Genomic DNA, 20,174 nt, shown 5'->3' on the forward strand with positions numbered 1-20,174 from the left:
CCAAGCCATCCAGTGCATTGGTGCTGAGTGGTGTGTCCAGCAGTGTGGTGCAGTACACAGTGTTTGAAATGCAGCTGTCCTTTACTGTGCTGGATACAGAGGTGTGTGTGTAGTTGTAGTATACAGGGACTAAGCTACACACCTCTGGTTCTGTCTCCTCCTTTATTCATCCATCAGTTTATGTACATTTCTTGCCTCTCTCACCTTTGTTTTTCTACTTGTGATAAACAGGGGCTGGGCTACATTCCTTATCCCATCTCTGTATTCATTCAGTTCTTGTGTGTGTGTGTGTGTGTGTGTGTGTGTGTGTGTGTGTGTGTGTGTGTGTGTGTGTGTTTACCTAGTTGTATTTACCTAGTTGTGAAATACAGGACGAGATCCACACTAGGCTTGTGCCATCCCGTCTCCATATCAACTTTTATCTAGATTTTCTTTAAATTTATGAATTGTCTTTGCACATACAGTCTCATCCTTAAGTTCATTCCACACTGTTATACTTCTGTGTGGGAAGCTATGTTTCTTGATGTCTCTTCTGCAAACACTCCTATTCAGTCTCCTTCCATGTCCTCTTGTGTCTCTAGTATCTGGTATCAAGAGGTCTTCTCTGTCCGACTTTTCCATTCTTTCCAGTATTCTATATATATAGCTATCAAATCACCTCTTTCCCTCTTTTTTTCTAGTGTAGTCAGGCCCAACCTCTTCAACCTTTCCTCATAACTATACTCTCTTAAGCTTGCAAGGATTTTAGTTGCAGCTCTGGATTCTTTCTAACTTTCTTGTATCCTTTTTCAAACTTCGACCACACTGATGCTGTGTACTCCAATCTCAGACGTATCATCGTTGTTATCAGTTTTTTATCATACCTTCATCAGTATAGGAGAATACTATCTTGATGTTTTTCAGCAGTTTATATGTTTCTCCTATAATTTTTGTTTATGTGCTTCCAAAATGATAAATTATCAGTAATAATTACTCCTAGGTCTTTTTCTTCTGATCTTATAGAGATTTCCTCATTCCCTAAGTAATAGTTGCCAACTGGTCTTTTCACACTTTTTCCAAACCTCATCACACTACATTTTTTAGCATTAAACTCCATGTTCCACCTCATTAACCCTTCATTAATCTTAATTAAGTCTTGATTTAAAGCATTGCAATCCTCTTCATTTGTTACTTTCCTCATAATCTTAGCATCATGAGTGGAAATGTTCATGTAACTTTCTACACCTTCTGTCACTTCGTTTACATAAACTGTGAACAAAATAGCCACTCGTTACTGTTCTCCAGTTCGACCTGCTGCCTTTAATTACTGTCCTCATTTCTCTGTTTGTCAAAAAGTCAGTCATCCACTTTAAGTGATCCACTGAGTCCTCCAGTTTTTTCCAATTTCCATATTAGTCTTCTGTGTGGAACTTTATTGAATGCTTTTCTCAGATCTAAGTATATGCAGTTAGCCCATCCATCTCTCTCTGGCACTATATCTATTACTCTTGAGTAGAAATATATCAAATTTGTGACATAAGATCTCCCTTTTCTGAAAGCAAACTGTTTCTCTGTTATCACATTGTTGTCTTCTAGGTATTTCACCCATCTGTTCTTGATAATCTTTTCACAAATCTTTGCCACCACACTTGTGAGTGATACAGGTCTATAATTTAATGGATCTTCTTTACTTCCAGTATTGTGGATTGGGGTAATATCTGCCCATTTCCAATCTATGGGTACTCTACCTTTTACCAGGGTGGTGCTAATTATATTGTGCAACACTGAGACTAATTGTGAGCTATGCTCTTTTAAAATCCAACTGGAGACACCATCAGGACCCATTGCTTTCCTTACATCCAGGTCTTCCAACATATTCTTTACTTCATCTACTGATGTTTTAATCTCCTTTAAGTTGGTCCCTTTTTCTAATGCTGTCCTCTCATCTCTGAAATCATTTTCCTTAGTAGACACAGAGTGGAAGTATCTGTTAAACACTTCAGCTACCTCTTCTGGGTTATCCACTATCTCTTCTCCAGCTTCTACTGTGCTTGTTTCATCTTTACTCTTTAATTTTCCATTAATGAATTTATAAAATAATTTTGGTTGGTCTTTACATTTCTCCACAACATTCTTTTCAAAATTTTTCTGCTCATCTCTGTGAGTTTTAAGAAATTCGTTCCTCTTCCTTATATAATTGTTCCACAGGTCCAGTCTCCTGTTTTTCTTCCACTTGTTCCATGCTTTTTCTCTCTCCAATCTAGCTGTTGCACATCTCCTGTTGTACCAATCCTTTTTGAAAAGGTTCTCTGTTGATCTTTTGGGTACCCATTTCTCTACTCCCTTATTATAAATGTCCAGGAAAGCTGTCCACTTTTCCTCTATGTCCTCCTTTTGAATAACCATGTTCCAATTCACTTCACTGAAATACTTCCTAAGTTGTCCAAAGTTAGTTTTGCTGTAGTTTAGCCATTCTCTTCTGTGGTCCTCTTTTCTTATACTGAGGTTATTATCCATAGCTGTGAACTGAATCAGCTCATGATCACTTTTTCCTATTGGGTTTATGTATTTAAGGTCTTCTACTATTTCTTGTTTCTTGGTGGAAATTAGATTGAGCCTTGAAGGTGCTTCATTTCATCTAAATCTTGTGTCATCTGTAACCCATTGTGTCAGGACATTTTCAATAGCCAGGTCTAGTAGCTTGTTCCCCCATGATGGCTCACTGCCTTCCGTGGTCCAATTCTCCCAAGATATCTCTTTACAGTTAAAGTCCCCCATCAGGAGTATATCGTCATTTTCCTCAAATAACTCCTTGTGTCCTTGTGTCCTCAAGCATTTTGTTATATTCATCCTCTCTCCAAGAGTTGGAATAGGGGGGAACATAAGTCACCACAATGTTACAGTATCTTACAATATTCTGTCTTAAGTTTATTTTCAATACTTCTGCCTCCTCCACCCCATATGTGACAGATTCCACTAATAAATCCTTCCTAATTAGAAGCATCACACCTCCTCCCTGTTTATTTTTTTCTATTTCTCATTCAGAGGTTGTATTTTCCTTCACCAATATTTAATATATCCCTTCACTTGCCAATTTAATTTCAACAATTCCCATGATGTCCGGTTTCTCCTCTTTTAATTTCTTTGATCTCTCCAGTTAGCTCTTTTTCTTCTTGTAATGTCCCCACTAATTTTTCCACACATGTCTTTTCCTTCTTTTCTCTTTCAGTCCACTGAGGTGTATACTCTTCCTTCAGACCAAATACCACGACAGTTTTTTTCTTATCCTCAGTTTCTCTCACCAAGTTTTCTTTGTTTTATAACTTGAACAACTTTTTCTGTTAGCTTTTTGTTGTTTGCCTTTGTTTGTTCCTCCACAATTTTCCTAAAATCTATCTTTTCTTTCTCTTGTTCTTTCTTCCAATTTTCCTGTTTTACATTTAACTCTTCCACTTTGCCTTCATATTCCATTGCTTTCTTTTCATATAACGTTTGTTTTTTATGTAGATCGTCATATGCACCTCTCCACACCCCCTTCTCGGTGATCAAAGTTTCAACCATCTTCTCCATCTTGTCAAATCTATCCTTCATTTCCTTCATTTCAGTTTCCAGTGTGATAATTCTCCTTCTCATCATTGCTTTCCTGACCCTTCAGTCCTCTTCCCCAAATCCCGAGGTCTCTCTGTCTAGCCTTCGAGACGGTCCCCATTGGCATAAACAACATAGTGGGGACCGAAGTAGACCCCTCTTCACCGCTCATTATAACAATTTAACTGCTTTGGAGACGGAACAGCAACGAGTAGAACCAGTGTGAACTCTCATACTCTGTATTTCCACTAGGGCAACTCTCAGTGACGTAGATGGCTGGATTTTTAGTGTGTGTGTGTGTGTGTGTGTGTGTGTGTGTGTGTTTAGTAAACTTTCAGGCCTTTTTGGTTCCCATGAAAGGACTCAAAGATACACCAATGTTTCATATAAAGAGTAATAAAATAATATAATCTTTGTTAACATGATGTGAGGAAGTGAGGAGACAGACAGGAATGATTTTTTTTCTTTTTTTATAGAGTAATAAAACAATATAATTTCTGTTATTGTTCAGTTTGTTGACAAAGATTCTGGATTGTAGTTTGATGGCAAGGCATTGAAGGTGAGGAGATGACAAAATCAAGTTAAATTTTTTGGGATAGCGTAATAAAACAATACTAATTCTGTTATCAAGAGGCATTCAGTTTGTTGACAAGGACTCTGGCCCAGTGCTTGGATGGCAAGACTTTAAAGGTGCGGTAGACAGGAATAATCGAGTCAAGTTTATTTTTTGCATACATGCATGAAGTAATAAAGCAATATTATTTCTATTATCATGATACATTCATTCAGCTTGTTTACAAAAATTCTGGCTTAATGTTTGATGGTGAGGCTTTCAAGGTGAGGAGATGGACAGAAATTACTAAGTTAATTAAGGGACTGTAATTAACTTTTTTGAATGAAAATGTGTGCAAAAAGCAACATTGGTCTGTGCACACTGAAAAATCATCCAGCACTTTGGCAACAATCTGCCAAAGTTTGAGTTGTGTGTCTGAGACATAGCTTGTTTACACTCAGGCTTTAGATTACACCTTGTGGTACTCCTTATGTTTTGCTGTTTTTCATATACTGTATCTGTTTTTTTGTGTGTGCATGATTTTTGGAGACTTTTTCAGATGTGTGGCATGTTATCCCTAAGTGGTGGGAGGGGAGGGAGTGGGACAGTAATTACTGGATAATGAGTCAGTACTCAGTTGGCCTAAGGTGAGGCCAGGGCATGTATGTACTGCCACGCTGGTGCCAGACCATCCACATGACTCATAAAATTTATGAGAGGAATTGTGTTACTATCTTCTGTGAAGACCATAACCATAGCAGAGTCTTGTAAGTACAGTCACTAGGGTGTTGTAGGGAAGTCCACAACACTGTTCCTTCCCACCAGAGACCAGTGGGCCTAAGAGTGTGAGTGATGTGTGTGTGAGTGAGTGGTGCTTTGTCTGGGATTGGTGGCCTGGTGTATAGATAAGTAGATAGATGAAGGGAGTAAAATTATACCTTCTCTGTTATCCTTCCATAAGAAAGCACAGAAGTTGAGAGGAATTGCATCTGTACTGTATTTTCTTTCCTGAGCCTCTTCTCTCTCCTCCTCAGGCCAGACATTTGTGGGCAAACTGCTGGCAAAGACTGCTGAGGGACACTTTGAGGTTATCCAGAGGTATGCCAAGTAAGAAACAGAAGAGAATGTTACAAGGAGGAGGCAGCAGGCACCTGCCAAAATGATAATTACTCCCAGTGAGGTCTAAAGCACTGGATGATGGGGTGCTGTGAACTTATCATTAAACGCAGCTGTGACCTCAATGAATGTTTCCCTTTGTGTCTCACAAGAAAAGGGGACAGTCACAGCCTGCTCTCTAAAGACAACTCTCTTCCTTCACACAAAACTACAAGCATCTAATTACACACACACCCTTCACTCAATTATCATGGAGACTCCTACACCAGCCTCATAGAGTCACCATCGGGGGAGGGGACAACAAATGTCCCCAGGTCAGACTGCTCTTCTGGTATCGACCCTAAGTGTCTTGACACCGCTCAACTTTTTCTTCATTAACTCCTGCAACATTTGCAGTCTTGGATCCAATTTTCAGTCTGTAAAAACACCATCTCTCCTCTACTAAACCTAATTTTCTTTTCCTCACTGAAACACAGGTGTCTAAGGCAACTGACATTAGCCCCATTTTTGTTCTCCTACTTTCTCTATCCTCATTTTCAATCCAAAGCTGGATGTTGCATTTATGTGCACAACAACTTAACCTGCTCTCTTGCCCATGCTCTTGAATCTTCCGAGTTTTCCACCATCTGGCTACGATTACAGTCACTCTCAAACTAAATGTATCTGTGCTGTATACCTCTCACCTAACTCCTCTGACTTTAAAAAATTCTTTGACTTCTTAACTTCCAAAGTGGAGCACATTCTGACCCTCTTCCCTTTTGCAGAGATCTCCATTCTTGGAGACTTCAATGTTCACCACCAGCTTTGGCTTTCCTCTCCCTTCACTGACCATCCTGGTGAACCAGCCTTCAACTTTGCTATCCTCCACAACCTAGAGCAATTGGTGCAACACCCTACTTGTATTCCTGACCATCTTGGAGATATGCCCAACATTATTAACCTTTTCATAACCTCTAATCCTTCTGCTTATGCTGTCACCCTCTCTTCTCTGTTGGGCTCATCCAGTCACAATCTCATATCTTTATCTTGTCCTATCACTCCAATCCTTCCTCAGCATCCCCATAAGCAGAAGTGCCTCTAGGATTTTGCCTCTGCTAGCTGCAGGGACCCAAGGAGGTATTTTGCTGATTTTCCTTGGAATGACTACTGCTTCCATGTCAGAGACCTGTCTGTGTGCAGAGTACATAACAGAGGTAGTAGAGTCTGACATGGAGGTGTACATTCCTCACTCTTTACCTTCCAAATCTTGGTTTAACACAGCTTGTTCTCTTGCTATACATGATAGAGAGGTGGCCTACAAAAGGTACTTAAGCCTTCCATCACCAGAATATCATGGGCTTTATATTTTTGCCCGGAACCATGCCAAGTCTGTTCTCCAACTAGCCAAAAACTCCTTTATTAATGGAAAGTGTCAAAATCTTTCAAGATCTAACTCCCCTTGTAACTTCTGGCACCAAGCCAAAAACATCTCCAATAACTTTGCTTCTCCTTCTTTTCCTCCTTTATATCAACCGGATAGTACCACTGCTATCACATCTATCTCTAAACCTGAACTCTTTGCTCAAACCTTTGCTAAAAACTCTACCTTGGACAATTCAGGGCTTGTTCCTCCCTCACCTCCACCCTCTGACTACTTCATGCTACCTATTAAAATTCTTCACAGTCATGTTTTCATGCCCTCCCTGGCCTAAACCCTCGGAAGGCTTATGGACCTGATGGGGTGCCTCATATTGTTCTCTGAAACTGTGCCTCTATGCTTGCACCTTGCCTAGTCAAACTCTTTCAACTCTGTCAGCATCTACCATTCCTTCTTGCTGGAAGTTTGCCTACTTTCAGCCTGTTCCTAAAAAGGGTGACTTCAAATCCCTCAAACTGCCATCCTATTGTTTTAATTTCCTGCCTATCTAAAGTTTTTTAATCAATCATCAACAAGAAGATTCTTAAACATCTATCACTTCACAACCTTCTATCTGATCACCAGTATGGGTTCCATCAAGGCCACTCTACTGGTGATCTTTTGGCTTTCCTTACTGAGTCTTAGTCATCCTCTTATAAAGATTTTGGTGAGACTTTTGCTGTTGCTTTGGACATATTAAAAGTTTTTGATAGAGTTTGGCACAAAGCTTTGATTTCCAAACTACTCTCCTGCGCCTTCTATCCTTTTCTCTGTAACTTCATCTTAAGTTTCCATTCTGACCGTTCTATTGCTGTTGTGGTAGATGATCACTAGTCTTCCTTTAAATCTATTAACTGTGGTGTTCCTCAGGGTTCTGTCCTATCACCCACTCTCTTCTTATTATTCTCCAGTGACCTAAACCAAACTTCTTGTCTTATCCACTCCTACACTGATGATACCACCCTGCACTTTTCTACGTCTTTTGTAGAAGTCCAACCCTTCAGGAAGTAAAGAGTTCATGCAGGGAAGCCACAGAAGACCTGACTTCTGATCTCTCTAAAATTTCTGATTGGGGCAGAGCAAACTTAGTATTATTCAATGCCTCAAAAACTCAATTCCTCCACCTATCAACTTGACACAACCTTCCAGATAACTATCCCATCTTCAGTGACACTTAACTGTCCCCCTTTCTACACTGAACATCCTTGGTCTGTCCTTTTCTTATAATCTAAACTGGAAATTTCACATCACATCCCTAGCTAAAACAGCTCTTATGAAATTAGATGTTCTGAGACATCTTCACCAGTTTTTCTCATCCCCCCCAACTGCTAACTCTGTACAGGGGCCTTATCTGTCCATGTATGCTTTACATGTCTGGGGGGGTTCCACTTGTACTGCTCATCTAGACATTATGGAATCAAAAGCTTTTTGTCTCATCAGCTCCTCTCCTCTAACTGACTGTCTTCAGCCGGTTTCTCATCACTGCAATGTTGCATCTCTTGCTATCATCTACCGCTGTTTTCATGCTAACTGCTCTTCTAATCTTGCTAACTGCATGTCTCCCCTCCTCTGACGGCCTCGCTGCACAAGACTTTCTTCTTTCTTTCACCCCCTATTATGTTCATCTCTCTAATGCAAGAGTTAACCAGTATTCTCAATCATTCATTCCTTTCTCTGGTAAACTCTGGAACTCCCTGCCTGCTTCTGTCTTTCCACCTTCCTATGACTGGAATTCCTTCAAGAAGGAGGTTTCAAGACACTTATCCTTCAATTTTTGACTGCTGCTTTGGACCCTTTTATGGGACTGGCATCTCAGTGGGTCTTTTTATTTTTTGGTTGGGGGAGGGGGAGGGTTGTTGCCCTTGGCCAGTGTCCCTCCTACTTGAAAAAATAAATAAATAAAAATATCACCACCCATATCTTCCCAACACAAATACTGACAACAGACCCTGTGTCAGGCTGTATGTACCAGATGAGGCCGTGTCAATGCTCACCTTTGAGAACGTCATATTTGAGGCGCCTGACGTGAGACAGCAACTCATAGCCAAGGTTGCTGTCGTCTCCGCTAGCTGGTACATGGAGTCCTCTCGAGTATTGGTGTCAGTCTGGTAAACTCTGGAGCTCCCTGCCTGTGTCTGTACTTCCTTATATAAGACACTTCTTAAATTTAGGGTAATTTTTTTGGCTCTGTCTTCTAGAGACTGGTACCTCAGTGGGCCCTTTTATTTTTATTTATTTATTTATTTATTTTATTTCATTTTATTTTATTTCATTTCATTTCTTTTTTTTATTTTTTCCTCTCTCTCTCTCTCTCTCTCTCTCTCTCTCTCTCTCTCTCTCTCTCTCTCTCTCTCTCTCTCTCTCTCTCTCTCTCTCTCTCTCTCTCTCTCTCTCTCTCTCTCTCTCTCCTTTTTGTTGGCCTTAGCCAGAGTTCCTCTTACATAAAGGAAAATCTTGTATACTGATGTACATACTTATGGAAGTTAGGATAAAATGTATTGCATGTTGATGTACTGTTTAAAACCCAAATACCTCACACTACAGACTATTAAAGATACAGAATCCTTGCTGAACCATCACTGGAACCATGAAAACACCCCTGAAAACACCATAACAACTGGAAGTATTGGAGGTAAGAGAGAGAGCAAAACATTTGGGAGTGCAGTTTATTATCTGTCTCCCATACAGGACTGGTGGTGTATCCCTCACATCTGGTCATCAAGGAGTACCCCATGGTCAAGTCCTTGCACACCGATCCGTTCTGATGGAAGCAGTTGGAGGGTGTGGAGGATGGGGTGAGAATGACTGTCCTTATCGCCCATCCGTTATATCCTTCAGTATCTTCTTTTCTTCACCTGCACTGTGTTTTTTCCTCTTGCATCCTTCAGTAATATTGTTTTCTTCATGCCTCCTGTGTTCTTTTTGCTTCTGTTTTATCCTTCATTATACCTTTCTGTTATATCCTTCAGTGATATCCTTTTTCTCCTCCTGCAGTGTATTCTTTTTCCCTCTTATCATATCATGTATCCTTCAATGATATCTTTTCTTCATCTTTGCTGTATTCTTTTTCCTCTACTTTATCCTTCATTATCCATTTCTTCACTCATCCTGTATTCCTCTTTCTTCTTTCTTTAATGCACACTTTCCTCCACACACACAATTTAAACCTTTCTATCATGCATAGTTACCCTCACCCCCTCCTTGCTCCACGCACACACACACACACACACACACACGCACGCACGCACGCACGCACGCACACACGCACGCACGCACACACGCACACAAATGATGTTATGGTGATGTGATACAGTTGGAGGATGGAGTGCTGAGTCTGTTGCTGCAGTCAGTAGACATGCTGGCTGCTGGCTGACGGAGTGTACTGTGGTCCCGTTGATTTCACTCTCAGCAATGACTCCAAGAAGACCATAGCAGAGTACCAGGTGTGTATTGTGAAGAGGTGAATTGAATGGCTGTATTTTTCATTCTTTCTTCTGTGGTAAAAGAATGTCAAAAGCAAGCTCGTTCTTCGCTTTCTTGTCTTCCTGTAGTCATTTTTATTGCTTTTATATTCTTTCCACTAATTCTTCTCTCTTCCTCTACTTCCTACAGTCACTTTCATTTAAGTTTTCTCTTCATTTCACTAATTCTTTTCACTCTCTATTTCTTATAGCCACTTCCATTACTCTTTCTTATTCTCCTCTCTCCCTCCATGTCTCACAGCCATTTTCATCGTCCTTTTCTAGTTCACTAATTCTTCTCACTTCCTCTGCTTCAAGATAACTGGACCACAGGAGCATGTTGTCACAGCTCTAGGGAAACTGTGCACATCCCTCAGCAGTAACATAGCTATCCCAGTAGTGACAGAATATTTGGACACTCACTACAATGCAAGGAAAGTTTACGTCAAGGACCAGATCTTGTGCTGCTCTTGGAGAAACATTGTGCATCTCTTGAACGAGAGTGAGACTGGGGACCCTCTTCTAGATAATCGGAATGGTTCTGAAGTTAGCCTTGTAGACGTCTTCTGTCCCTAAGGATCCTCCAGTCCTTGCATCTCCCCTTTGGCACCATATCTTGTGCTGCTCTCAGAAAAACGTGCTTCTCTGGAATGAAACTGAGAGTGAAGATAGTGTTTCAGGTGCTGGGAATAGTACTGAACTTAGTCTCATTTCTGGTGTCCCTGTGCATCTCTCAGTCCTTATATTAATGTGATGTCTTGCTAACTCTCATGCTGTCTCACTCAGTTTGGTACAATTGTTTACTGCAAGTTTAGAGTTTAGTTTTCAATGTAAGGTCACTGATAGTAAAAGGAGTGGTTGAATGCTTCTCTTTCTCATCTTGTCTTCCTTTTCCTTGTCTTCTTCCTCATTTACTTGCATTTCTCTCATTCTCTACCTCCTGGTCTTTTCCTTCATCTCTCTCTCTCTCTCTCTCTCTCTCTCTCTCTCTCTCTCTCTCTCTCTCTCTCTCTCTCTCTCTCTCTCTCTCTCTCTCCAGGATGGAGCAGTTTTCGTGGTGAGACACACAGGGAACCTTAACTCTCATGCCTTGGGTCTTATGGGAACTGTTTTCAAAGAGGAAGAGTCTGGTTTGTGGTAAGACACACTGGGAACCTTAACTTTTATCCACATATTGTGAAATGACTGAGGTGTTATGGGAACTGTTTTCAAAGAGTCTGGTTTGTGGTAAGAAGTGCAGGGAACCTTAACTTTTATAACCATATTGTGAAATGCCTGAGGTGTTATGGGAACTGTTTTCAAAGAGTCTGGTTTGTGGTAAGACACACTGGGAGCCTTAACTTTTATCCCCATATTGTGAAATGCCTGAGGTGTTATGGGAATTGTTTTCAAAGAGGACTCTGGTTTGTGGTAAGAAGTGCGGGGAACCTTAACTTTTATTCCCATATTGTGGAATGCCTGAGGTGTTATGGGAGCTGTTTTAAAAGAGGAGTCTGGTTTTTATGATTGCTTGGTTGATGATGCAGAATACTATTAACTATTTCCTCAATCATGAAAAAAATTTCCTTGGAAAATCCCATCAACTTTCATAAGGACTGTTTTCATAATGAGTCATGTTCTCATAGGTGTTTCTTTCTTCTGGTGATGCAGAATACTTGTTAAACCAGAAACATGAAGTACCCTTGAAAATTCCAGTATTTCTAAACGTCACTGAGATGGTTAGTCCAGTGACTGTGTTTTGTTGTTTTCTTGTGTATATTTTGTCTCTTTCATTCCACATAGTTCTCTTGTTTCTTCTCAGGATCAAAAGATATTGATTGAGATACTGGGGAGGGATGTGAGTGCATGGCCAAGGTGAGGCCCAGATCTTTACAGAGGTGAGTAGAGAGAGAGGTGTGTGTGTGTGTGTGTGTGTGTGTGTGTGTGTGTGTGTGTGTGTTTTATGCACAGACAGAAAACATGCATTTTTTGTATCATTCCAACATTTTCCTCTTCTCAACTTTCCTGTTGCCCTTCCAAATATCCAGCTTTTCTTTGATCCTTCAGTGAAAAACCTCCCTTTCCTTAACTCTTTGTTGTATCCCCTCAATATCCAGCCTTTGTTTGTCTCTGCAATAATGGATCTTTTCTGTGTATTTCCTCCAGGATCTATTTACCCAAGAACAACTTGTCAACAATTCCTGTAGATGTCGTCATCAGTGAGGTCAGTGTTAGATACCAACTTGCTGCTCAGGTGTCTGTTGTACCTGCTGGCTGGCATCTCCACTTTGTCTCTCCTGGTAACCAAGTCTGTATGTGTATGTGTATCTATTAATTTATTTCTGTGTGTATTGTGTCTGTCTATCTGTGTGAATGTGGGGAGTTTGGGGTGAATCTCGCTTGATACCTGATGGGAATGGATTGCTGTGTGCCTCTCAGTGCAGCAGCCTGTCAGTCCAGATGGCATTTGACAGCTGTTTCTCACTCCACATATTTACACAAAGGTGCTGACAGATTAGCAGCAGGAGTGGGAACTGCAGTGGCTGTAACTCACATGACTTCACTGGTACCAATCCAGACCACCTGGCTTCCAGAGGGACAGGCTTGTGTCACCCTGACCTTACCTCTACCTATACATCTACCACTGCACTACATTTGGAATCTGGTTGAGTACATGTACTCAGACCCAAGCCTGATGTGTGTGTGTGTGTGTGTGTGTGTGTGTCTTTGTCTATCTCTCTTGAAATCAAGTCATTGTTGTGTCTTGGAGGGAATAAGAGTGTGTTTGTGACTATCTATCTATCTATCTATTTGTTTAAATAAAGTTGTTGGTAGCATCTGAGGGAATGAGAGGAGTGTGAGCTCAGTATGATGTGCAAGGAGTTTATGGATGTTTTAACGTTTTGTAATTTAAGTATTTATTAGTGTGCATATCTTTTTTGCATGCAAGATTGTAATACCTTACTTTATCATTTTGTCTGCATCTAACATACAGTCTCTCTCTCTCTCTCTCTCTCTCTCTCTCTCTCTCTCTCTCTCTCTCTCTCTCTCTCTCTCTCTCTCTCTCTCTCTCTCTTCACCAATTCTCCTTACAGGCTTGGTGGTGTATCCTGAACATTTGAAGATCCAGGAGAACTCTGTCACCAAGAACCTGCAAATGAATGTCATTGGGTGGCTGATGGCAGCTCCTCAAGTGAACCCAGAGGTGAGGGAGGCTGTCACTGGAGGGAGCAGGGAAGTAGGGGTTAGAGTGAAGATGTTTAGAAAAGAGGGATGCAGCACTGTGGTTGTGAAGAGTAGCCATCATTTTTATTTTAAGGGTGTTTTTAAGTTATTTGGCTTGTAGTGCAGTGGTCAATGAGACTATCCCTTTCCAATGGGGACCCAAAATAAGAATAAAGACAGACTTCATATTCTGAGTGTTAATGGAAGTAAGAATAATAATCAGAAATAGCAACCATTATCACTATCCTCAGTTTCTTCATGTCAAGCTTGATAAAGTTAGATTTAAAAAAGAAATAGGAAGGAACTGGTTCTCAGATTGAGTGATAGATGAATGAAATAGACTCAGTAGTTAGGTTAGTGCTGAGTCATTAGGGAGCTTTAAAAGATTAGACAAATTTATGCATGAGGATGATAGTGAAAATAGGTAAGCACATTTCCTGCAGGGATTGTCATGTGTAGACCAGACGGCTTCTTGCAGTTTCCCTTGTATTCTTACAATTATTATACCACTGATATGATGCCACAACACAATGGTAATGGTGGTGATGGTGTGTTCCCGAGTGATGCAGGTGATAATGGGGCTTGATATGAGTGTCGAAGGCATGGAGGGTCCCATCACCTTTGCTCCTGTGACCTCTGGCTCTTCTAAAAAGGGAGTTGCATCCTTCACGGTATTTTTATGTCTGCTGGTGTGTAGTGGTAAGGATTATCCAAGATTGGAGAAGTGTCTTGGGACCTTCCTCATGAAAAAATTCGTCATAGGGAAAAGAAAATACAGAAGCAGGCAGGGAGTTCCAGAGTTTACTGGTGAAAAGGATGAAAAATTGTTAATAATGGTGAACTCTTGTATTGGAGAGGTGGACCACCACCATCACCACTACTTATTCTCCACAGATCACTGGGCTAATAAAGTACAGTATGATGGGTGCCTTGGAGAAGCTGTGCCTTGAGTTGAAGGCTGCAGTTACCTTCAGAAAAGAGCAAAGCTGCAACAAGTCATCCAAGTACTTTGTCAAGAAGGTTTATGTTGAAGGCAACCTCCTGCACTGCTCTCAGGAGAACAGTGGGACTCATGGATGCCTCCAAGACCCACAGAGGATTGGAAGGCATAAATTCAATCTTGGATAACTATTGACATTTAAAACTGGTGACTCCAATTGTCAGATTGTAGGTGGGAAAGTTTAAAGGGTTGATTGATGGGAACATTGTTGATCTTAATTTTTTTTTGGTAAAGTACTGTAAATCACATGCATGTGAAGTTTCAAATGGATGAAATAGCATGAATCGTATTGTAGTTGAATTGTTCTTTGTAGCTGGAAAAAAAATTAGGGTTGATTAATGGGGAAACTATTGTTCAAAATCCTTTTATTGTAAACTAGATCATGTACATAGTTGTGAATTTTTTTTTGGGAATGAAATAGCATGAATGATATTGTAGTTGTTTGTGTTGTACTATGGGTAAACCACTGGAAAAAATGTAGTAGTTGTGAACAAAATTGGATTAACTAAACATCCCTGAGGTTGTAGTTGCGAAATTTTGGTGTAAATTAATGTAAACAATGAAATAGTTACTTAATCATTAAAGTTTTAATCTTATATTAGGAGTCATTGGAAATTAGCTAAAATAAACACCCTTATATCATCTTAACCCTATAATGACTAACCAACTTTCCTCTCAAATCATAGCATAGTTTTAACACAAGTAAACAGTGCACAGCTTTGCCAAATGTTGTCATAAATCTGTGTTGGAAATATAGTCTTCATCAAGCATTATTGTTGTGTGAGTTATCATTGCTGTCATGTGTTGTTTTAAGGAGACACTGATTTTGCAGTTTTTTTTTTTTTTTTTTTTCCTACACCTATTCAAAAGTTTAAAAATCTTTCAGTTTTCTGTGCATGTGTTCTAGTGTCCTCTGCATTCTTTCTTGTCATTCTTTCATACTCAGAGCTAAATGCATTGAACTAACAACATTCCCATTTCTATTATTCAGCAACTCATGAAATTAACACCAGAGTAGTTTGGTGTTATGGAAACTCTGAGAGAGAGAGAGAGAGAGAGAGAGAGAGAGAGAGAGAGAGAGAGAGAGAGAGAGAGAGAGAGTCCTTTTTTCCTCTTCTCTCTCATGTCATGGCCCAGGACAGGGTGATGTCCTTGGAACATCATCATTTGCATTCCCTAATCACAGACAGATGTGCCTCCTCACTCCTCCATGTTGGAGAAAATAATTGCGTTAATGAACATGTCTTGCACTTTATCATTACTTTTTATTATTATTATTATTATTATTATTATTATAATTATTACTACATTTACAGTAGTCCCTCACTGTTAGCAGTTCAATTAGTGTAGCCAAACCAATGTCAAAAGTGAAATTTGCCAAACGTGAATAGTACTATAAATGGGGTTCACCCTTTTGACTTGCATTTGAAAGCAAAGACATTATACATGAAACATTAACAGCAATATAGAATACAATAGATAATAGATGACAGATGTTATTTACCTTTAATTATTTATAGTTAAGCCTGGTGAGAGGAGCGAGTGTGGTAATTGTGTAGGTGCACTATTAATATTTGGCACCCAAACCAGTGTCATCCATATCCAAGTGTCCATGCCCTCCACCACTTGTAGAGGCTGCACTCCTGGGGACAAACACCAAAGATGTGGTTAATTGCTGCAAAAAAACAGTAAGATGGCTGTTGGGAGGTTCACAAAAATCAAACAATGCACATGGACGACAAACTGGATCAACACCATTCTGTTATGTCAGTAAGTGGTGCACCAAAAGTGGATCTGATGTGCCAGTTTGGGTGTTGGTACCAGTTCAAACCTATTGCCAAACTGAAACAAGAGGGACCACTGTATATCTCCATCAATCAATCTATCTATATATATATATATATATATATATATATATATATATATATATATATATATATATATATATATATATATATATAAAGCTTTTCAGTAATAAACATTTAGTGTGCAAAAATTTTTAGTACATCTAAACTATAGTAACTTGTGTCTTCCTTACAAGTGGTGTCATCCACCATTCTTTCTCTCCCCTCTTAAAAAGTGGGAAAAGGAAGACTGCTGGACCACACCACAAGTTTTAACAACAAAAAAAGGTTCATACAAACTTTACTCTGCTGCATGGACTGTATCAGCTTGTATTCAGGCAGGTCAAGTTGGGCGATACAAGTGTGTGCTGGAAGGAAGCTGTCATCTGCTGGCTTTTGGATTATCAACTTGGAAGCCTAGGTGTGTGTGTGTGTGTGTGTCTAAGAGAATCAGTTTGAGTGAGTAGTGGGAGGGAGTTTTTAAGTATGTGAGAGTAAAAGAAGGGGTTTTGTAGAGAGAGAGGAGAGAGAGAGAGAGAGAGAGAGAGAGAGAGAGAGAGAGAGAGAGAGAGAGAGAGAGAATTTTGTGTGTGTAGGAGAGAGAATACAAGAAATTATTTCTATTAAGAGAGAATTTTGCGTATGTATAGGAGAGAGAATACAAGAAATTATTTTTATAAAATTTATTACTATTATTCTAAATTTATTCATATTTCAGAGGAATGACTGACAGAAGAGACAAAGAAAAGAGGAGGAAGAATATAAGAAAGGAAGGAAGGAAGAGAAGAGGGGGGACATGAGAAGGATGAAATAAAGGAGAGAGAGAGAGAGAGAGAATGTTACTGATTGTGAGAATTAATTATCATTATTATTATTATGTTCAAAATGTATTATTTATATTTGCATTGTTTTTTTTCCAGAAGTGATAGAAAGAAGGAAGAGGAGAAGATAGATGATAATAAGGAGGGAAGAAAGAGAAAGAGAGAGAGAGAGAAGACAACAAAGAAGGAAGAGGACATGAGAGAAGAATGAGGTTAATAGAAGAGGAAGAAAAAAAAGAAGAAATGAGAGAAAGATAGAAAAGATAAAAGAAAAATAAATCCTCCCCCCAGCCCCCTTTCTCTCTCTCTCTCTCTCTCTCTCTCTCTCTCTCTCTCTCTCTCTCTCTCTCTCTCTCTCCCACAATCCACAGACCCACAGTATGTCTCCCACAGTATGTTGACAAACCCAGTCACTCCCCACAGCCTCTCACAAATATACCTCTCTCTCTCTCTCTCTCTCTCTCTCTCTCTCTCTCTCTCTCTCTCTCTCTCTCTCTCTCTCTCTCTCTCTCTCCATGCCTAAGAGAGGAACCTGGTCAGTCTCTGTGAGAAATTTTGCAACATTTTCTGTTCAAGCAAGAGTTCATGAAAGACTTCCCATTCCCAAACAGTACAAATGACTGGATGGTCTGGGAAGTATTCACTCTGGAAATACAGTGAGGGGTTAATGAAAGGAAGAATATTGGAAAATGTGTGTTAATTTAGATTCCTGTGGTGTGTGGATGGAAGGACTGGGTGAATATAGACAGCAGAAGAGGTGAGGAGTGTATGCTAACTAAAGGCAGGAAGTGGAAGTGAAGGACTGGATAAATATTAGACAGAAGAGGTGATAGAAGCAATGGACTAGATATACAGAGATAAGGAAGGGTTGGATAAATATTAGACAAGAGGTGATAGAGGCAAAGAAGGACTAGATATGTAGAGACAAGGAAGGGCTGGATAGAGGAGGTGACAGAGGCAAAGACTGTACACTAATAATGAAAAATAGATGAAATGAATGACAGAGGGAAGATGAAAGAGCGAAGAACAACTAAAATGGATGATAAGCAGGTGGAAATACCTACAAACAAGCCTATCAACACCCAAACACCCCTGACACACACACACACACCCCAGCTCCTCCAGTGTGAAAGATATTCATGTATAAGCAAGCCATTTTAGCCCACAATCCAAACACTTCACCCCTAACCTGACGTACCAGCATGCACACTCACTGCTGTGTTGCTGGTTTTGCTGGACGTGTCATTCCTGATTGCTGTCAGTTCATTTTGCCTAAAACCTTCATGCTTCATCCTTCACTTCCTGTTGTGAAACTGTTGCAAAGAAGGGAGAGTTTTTGTTGCAACATGAATTCCAAATCAGATTCAGTACTTTTATGAAATCTTTCAAGACGACAACCCTGATATTGAACTTCATCACCACACACACACACACACACACACACACACACACACACACACACACACACACACACACACACACACACACCAGTTACAATGCTTACTTCAGTGCACACTCTTCACTCCTTTAGAGATGAGCAAATGAGTGAACAGCGAATAAATCTGTTAATAAGCACACTGTGTTTTGGTGCAAAGAATCAGACTGCCATATTTTCACTGCCGTTCGCCACTCATGTCCAATGAAAGGTTTGTGGTCTGCCTTCACCATAGTCTTCCTGGCACTTACAAATCAGGGCCACAAACTGAGGAGAGCATTAGAGTACTTGGAAGGAAACCACTGGGAAGATCTTGAGATGGTGTGTGGAGGAAGGCATGACAACACTCAACAATAAGGAAGAAATTGTCTACAGCTGCAAGTGGGAGATACTCATGGGCTGTCCAACCCCAGAAGGGAAATTATGGACAAATAATGATGCAATGAAAGGCACACCTGAATGGACTGCTGGCCAGCTGATGTCTCTTGAATGCTCCTCTTCCTCCTCTTGGTTTTACTCCCTGCGTGGTGGCACTGATGTCATGTCTCCCAGTCGGTCTGTGGAATTTTTTTTTTTTTATGTAGGAAGGACACTGGCCAAGGGCAACAAAAATCCAATAAAAAAAATGCCCACTGAAATGCCAGTCCCATAAAAGGGTCAAAGCAGTGGTCAAAAATTGATGAATAAGTGTCTTGAAACCTCCCTCTTGAAGGAATTCAAGTCATAGGAAGGTGGAAATACAGAAGCAGGCAGGGAGTTCCAGAGTTTACCAGAGAAAGGGATGAATGACTGAGAATACTGGTTAACTCTTATGTTAGAGAGGTGGACAGAATAGGGGTGAGAGAAAGAAGAAAGTCTTGTGCAGCGAGGCTGCGGAAGGAGGGGAGGCATGCAGTTAGCAAGATCAGAAGAGCAGTTAGCATGAAAATAGCGGTAGAAGACAGCTAGATATGCAACATTGCGGCGGTGAGAGAGAGGCTGAAGACAGTTAGAGGAGAGGAGTTGATGAGACGAAAAACTTTTGATTCCACCCTGTCTAGAAGAGCAGTATGAGTGGAACCCCCCCAGACATGTGAAGCATATTCCATACATGGACAGATAAGGACCTTGTACAGAGTTAGCAGCTGGGAGGGTGAGAAAAACTGGTGGAGACGTCTCAGAATGCTTAACTTCATAGAACCTATTTTAGCTAGAGATGAGATGTGAAGTTTCTAGTTTAGATTAATAAGAAAAAGAGAGACCAAGGATGTTCAATGTAGAAGTGGGGGACAGATGAGTGTCATTGAAGAAGAGGGGATAGTTGTCTGGAAGGTTGTGTTGAGTTGATAGATGAATGAATTGAGTTTTTGAGGCATTGAACAATACCAAGTTTGCTCTGCCCCAATCAGATATTTTAGAAAGATCAGAAGTCAGGCATTCTGTGGTTTCCCTGCATAAGCTGTTTGCTTCTTGAAGGGTTTGACATCTACGAAAAGACATGGAAAAGTGCAGGGTGGTATCATCAGCATAGGAGTGGATAGGACAAGAAGTTTGGTTTAGGTCATTGATGAATAATAAGAGAGTGGGTAACAGGACAGAACCCTGAGGAACACCACTGTTAATAGATTTAGAAGAACAGTGACCGTCTACCACAGCAGCAATAGAACGGTCAGAAAGGAAACTTGAGATGAAGTTACAGAGAGAGGGATAGAAGCTATAGGAGGGTAGTTTGGAAATCAAAGCTTTGTGTCATACTCTATCAAAAGCTTTTGATATGTCTAAGACAACAGCAAAAATT

General features: G+C 40.3%; 1 protein-coding gene and 1 long non-coding RNA gene across 4 annotated transcripts; both read left to right on the top strand.

Annotated features, from left to right (window-relative positions):
• Positions 1–24: 24 nt before the first annotated feature.
• Positions 25–15,070, top strand: LOC135097325 (uncharacterized). Of its 3 annotated transcripts, XM_063999118.1 has the most exons (5): positions 9,979–10,075; positions 11,895–11,970; positions 12,239–12,390; positions 13,168–13,277; positions 14,192–15,070. In XM_063999118.1, the coding sequence occupies exons 2-5, from the start codon at positions 11,939–11,941 to the stop codon at positions 14,423–14,425; spliced, it is 528 nt and encodes a 175-aa protein (XP_063855188.1). In that variant the 5' UTR covers positions 9,979–10,075; positions 11,895–11,938; the 3' UTR covers positions 14,426–15,070. The 3 variants fall into 3 exon arrangements, 1 of the variants encoding a protein (XP_063855188.1); XR_010265601.1 differs by lacking the exons at positions 9,979–10,075; positions 12,239–12,390; positions 13,168–13,277; positions 14,192–15,070 and adding exons at positions 25–101; positions 5,155–8,704; positions 9,321–9,427 and having other exon boundaries at positions 11,895–11,928; XR_010265602.1 differs by lacking the exons at positions 9,979–10,075; positions 11,895–11,970; positions 12,239–12,390; positions 13,168–13,277; positions 14,192–15,070 and adding exons at positions 25–101; positions 5,155–8,704; positions 9,321–9,427; positions 9,946–9,974.
• A 1,350-nt stretch (positions 15,071–16,420) lies between these two features.
• LOC135097327 (uncharacterized) lies at positions 16,421–17,652 on the top strand. The gene is made up of 2 exons (XR_010265603.1): positions 16,421–16,562; positions 17,062–17,652. It is a non-coding gene; the product is annotated as an uncharacterized LOC135097327 (long non-coding RNA).
• Positions 17,653–20,174: the final 2,522 nt, after the last annotated feature.

The sequence above is a fragment of the Scylla paramamosain genome, unplaced genomic scaffold (genome assembly GCF_035594125.1).
Source record: "Scylla paramamosain isolate STU-SP2022 unplaced genomic scaffold, ASM3559412v1 Contig17, whole genome shotgun sequence".
Taxonomy (NCBI): Eukaryota; Metazoa; Arthropoda; class Malacostraca; order Decapoda; family Portunidae; genus Scylla; species Scylla paramamosain.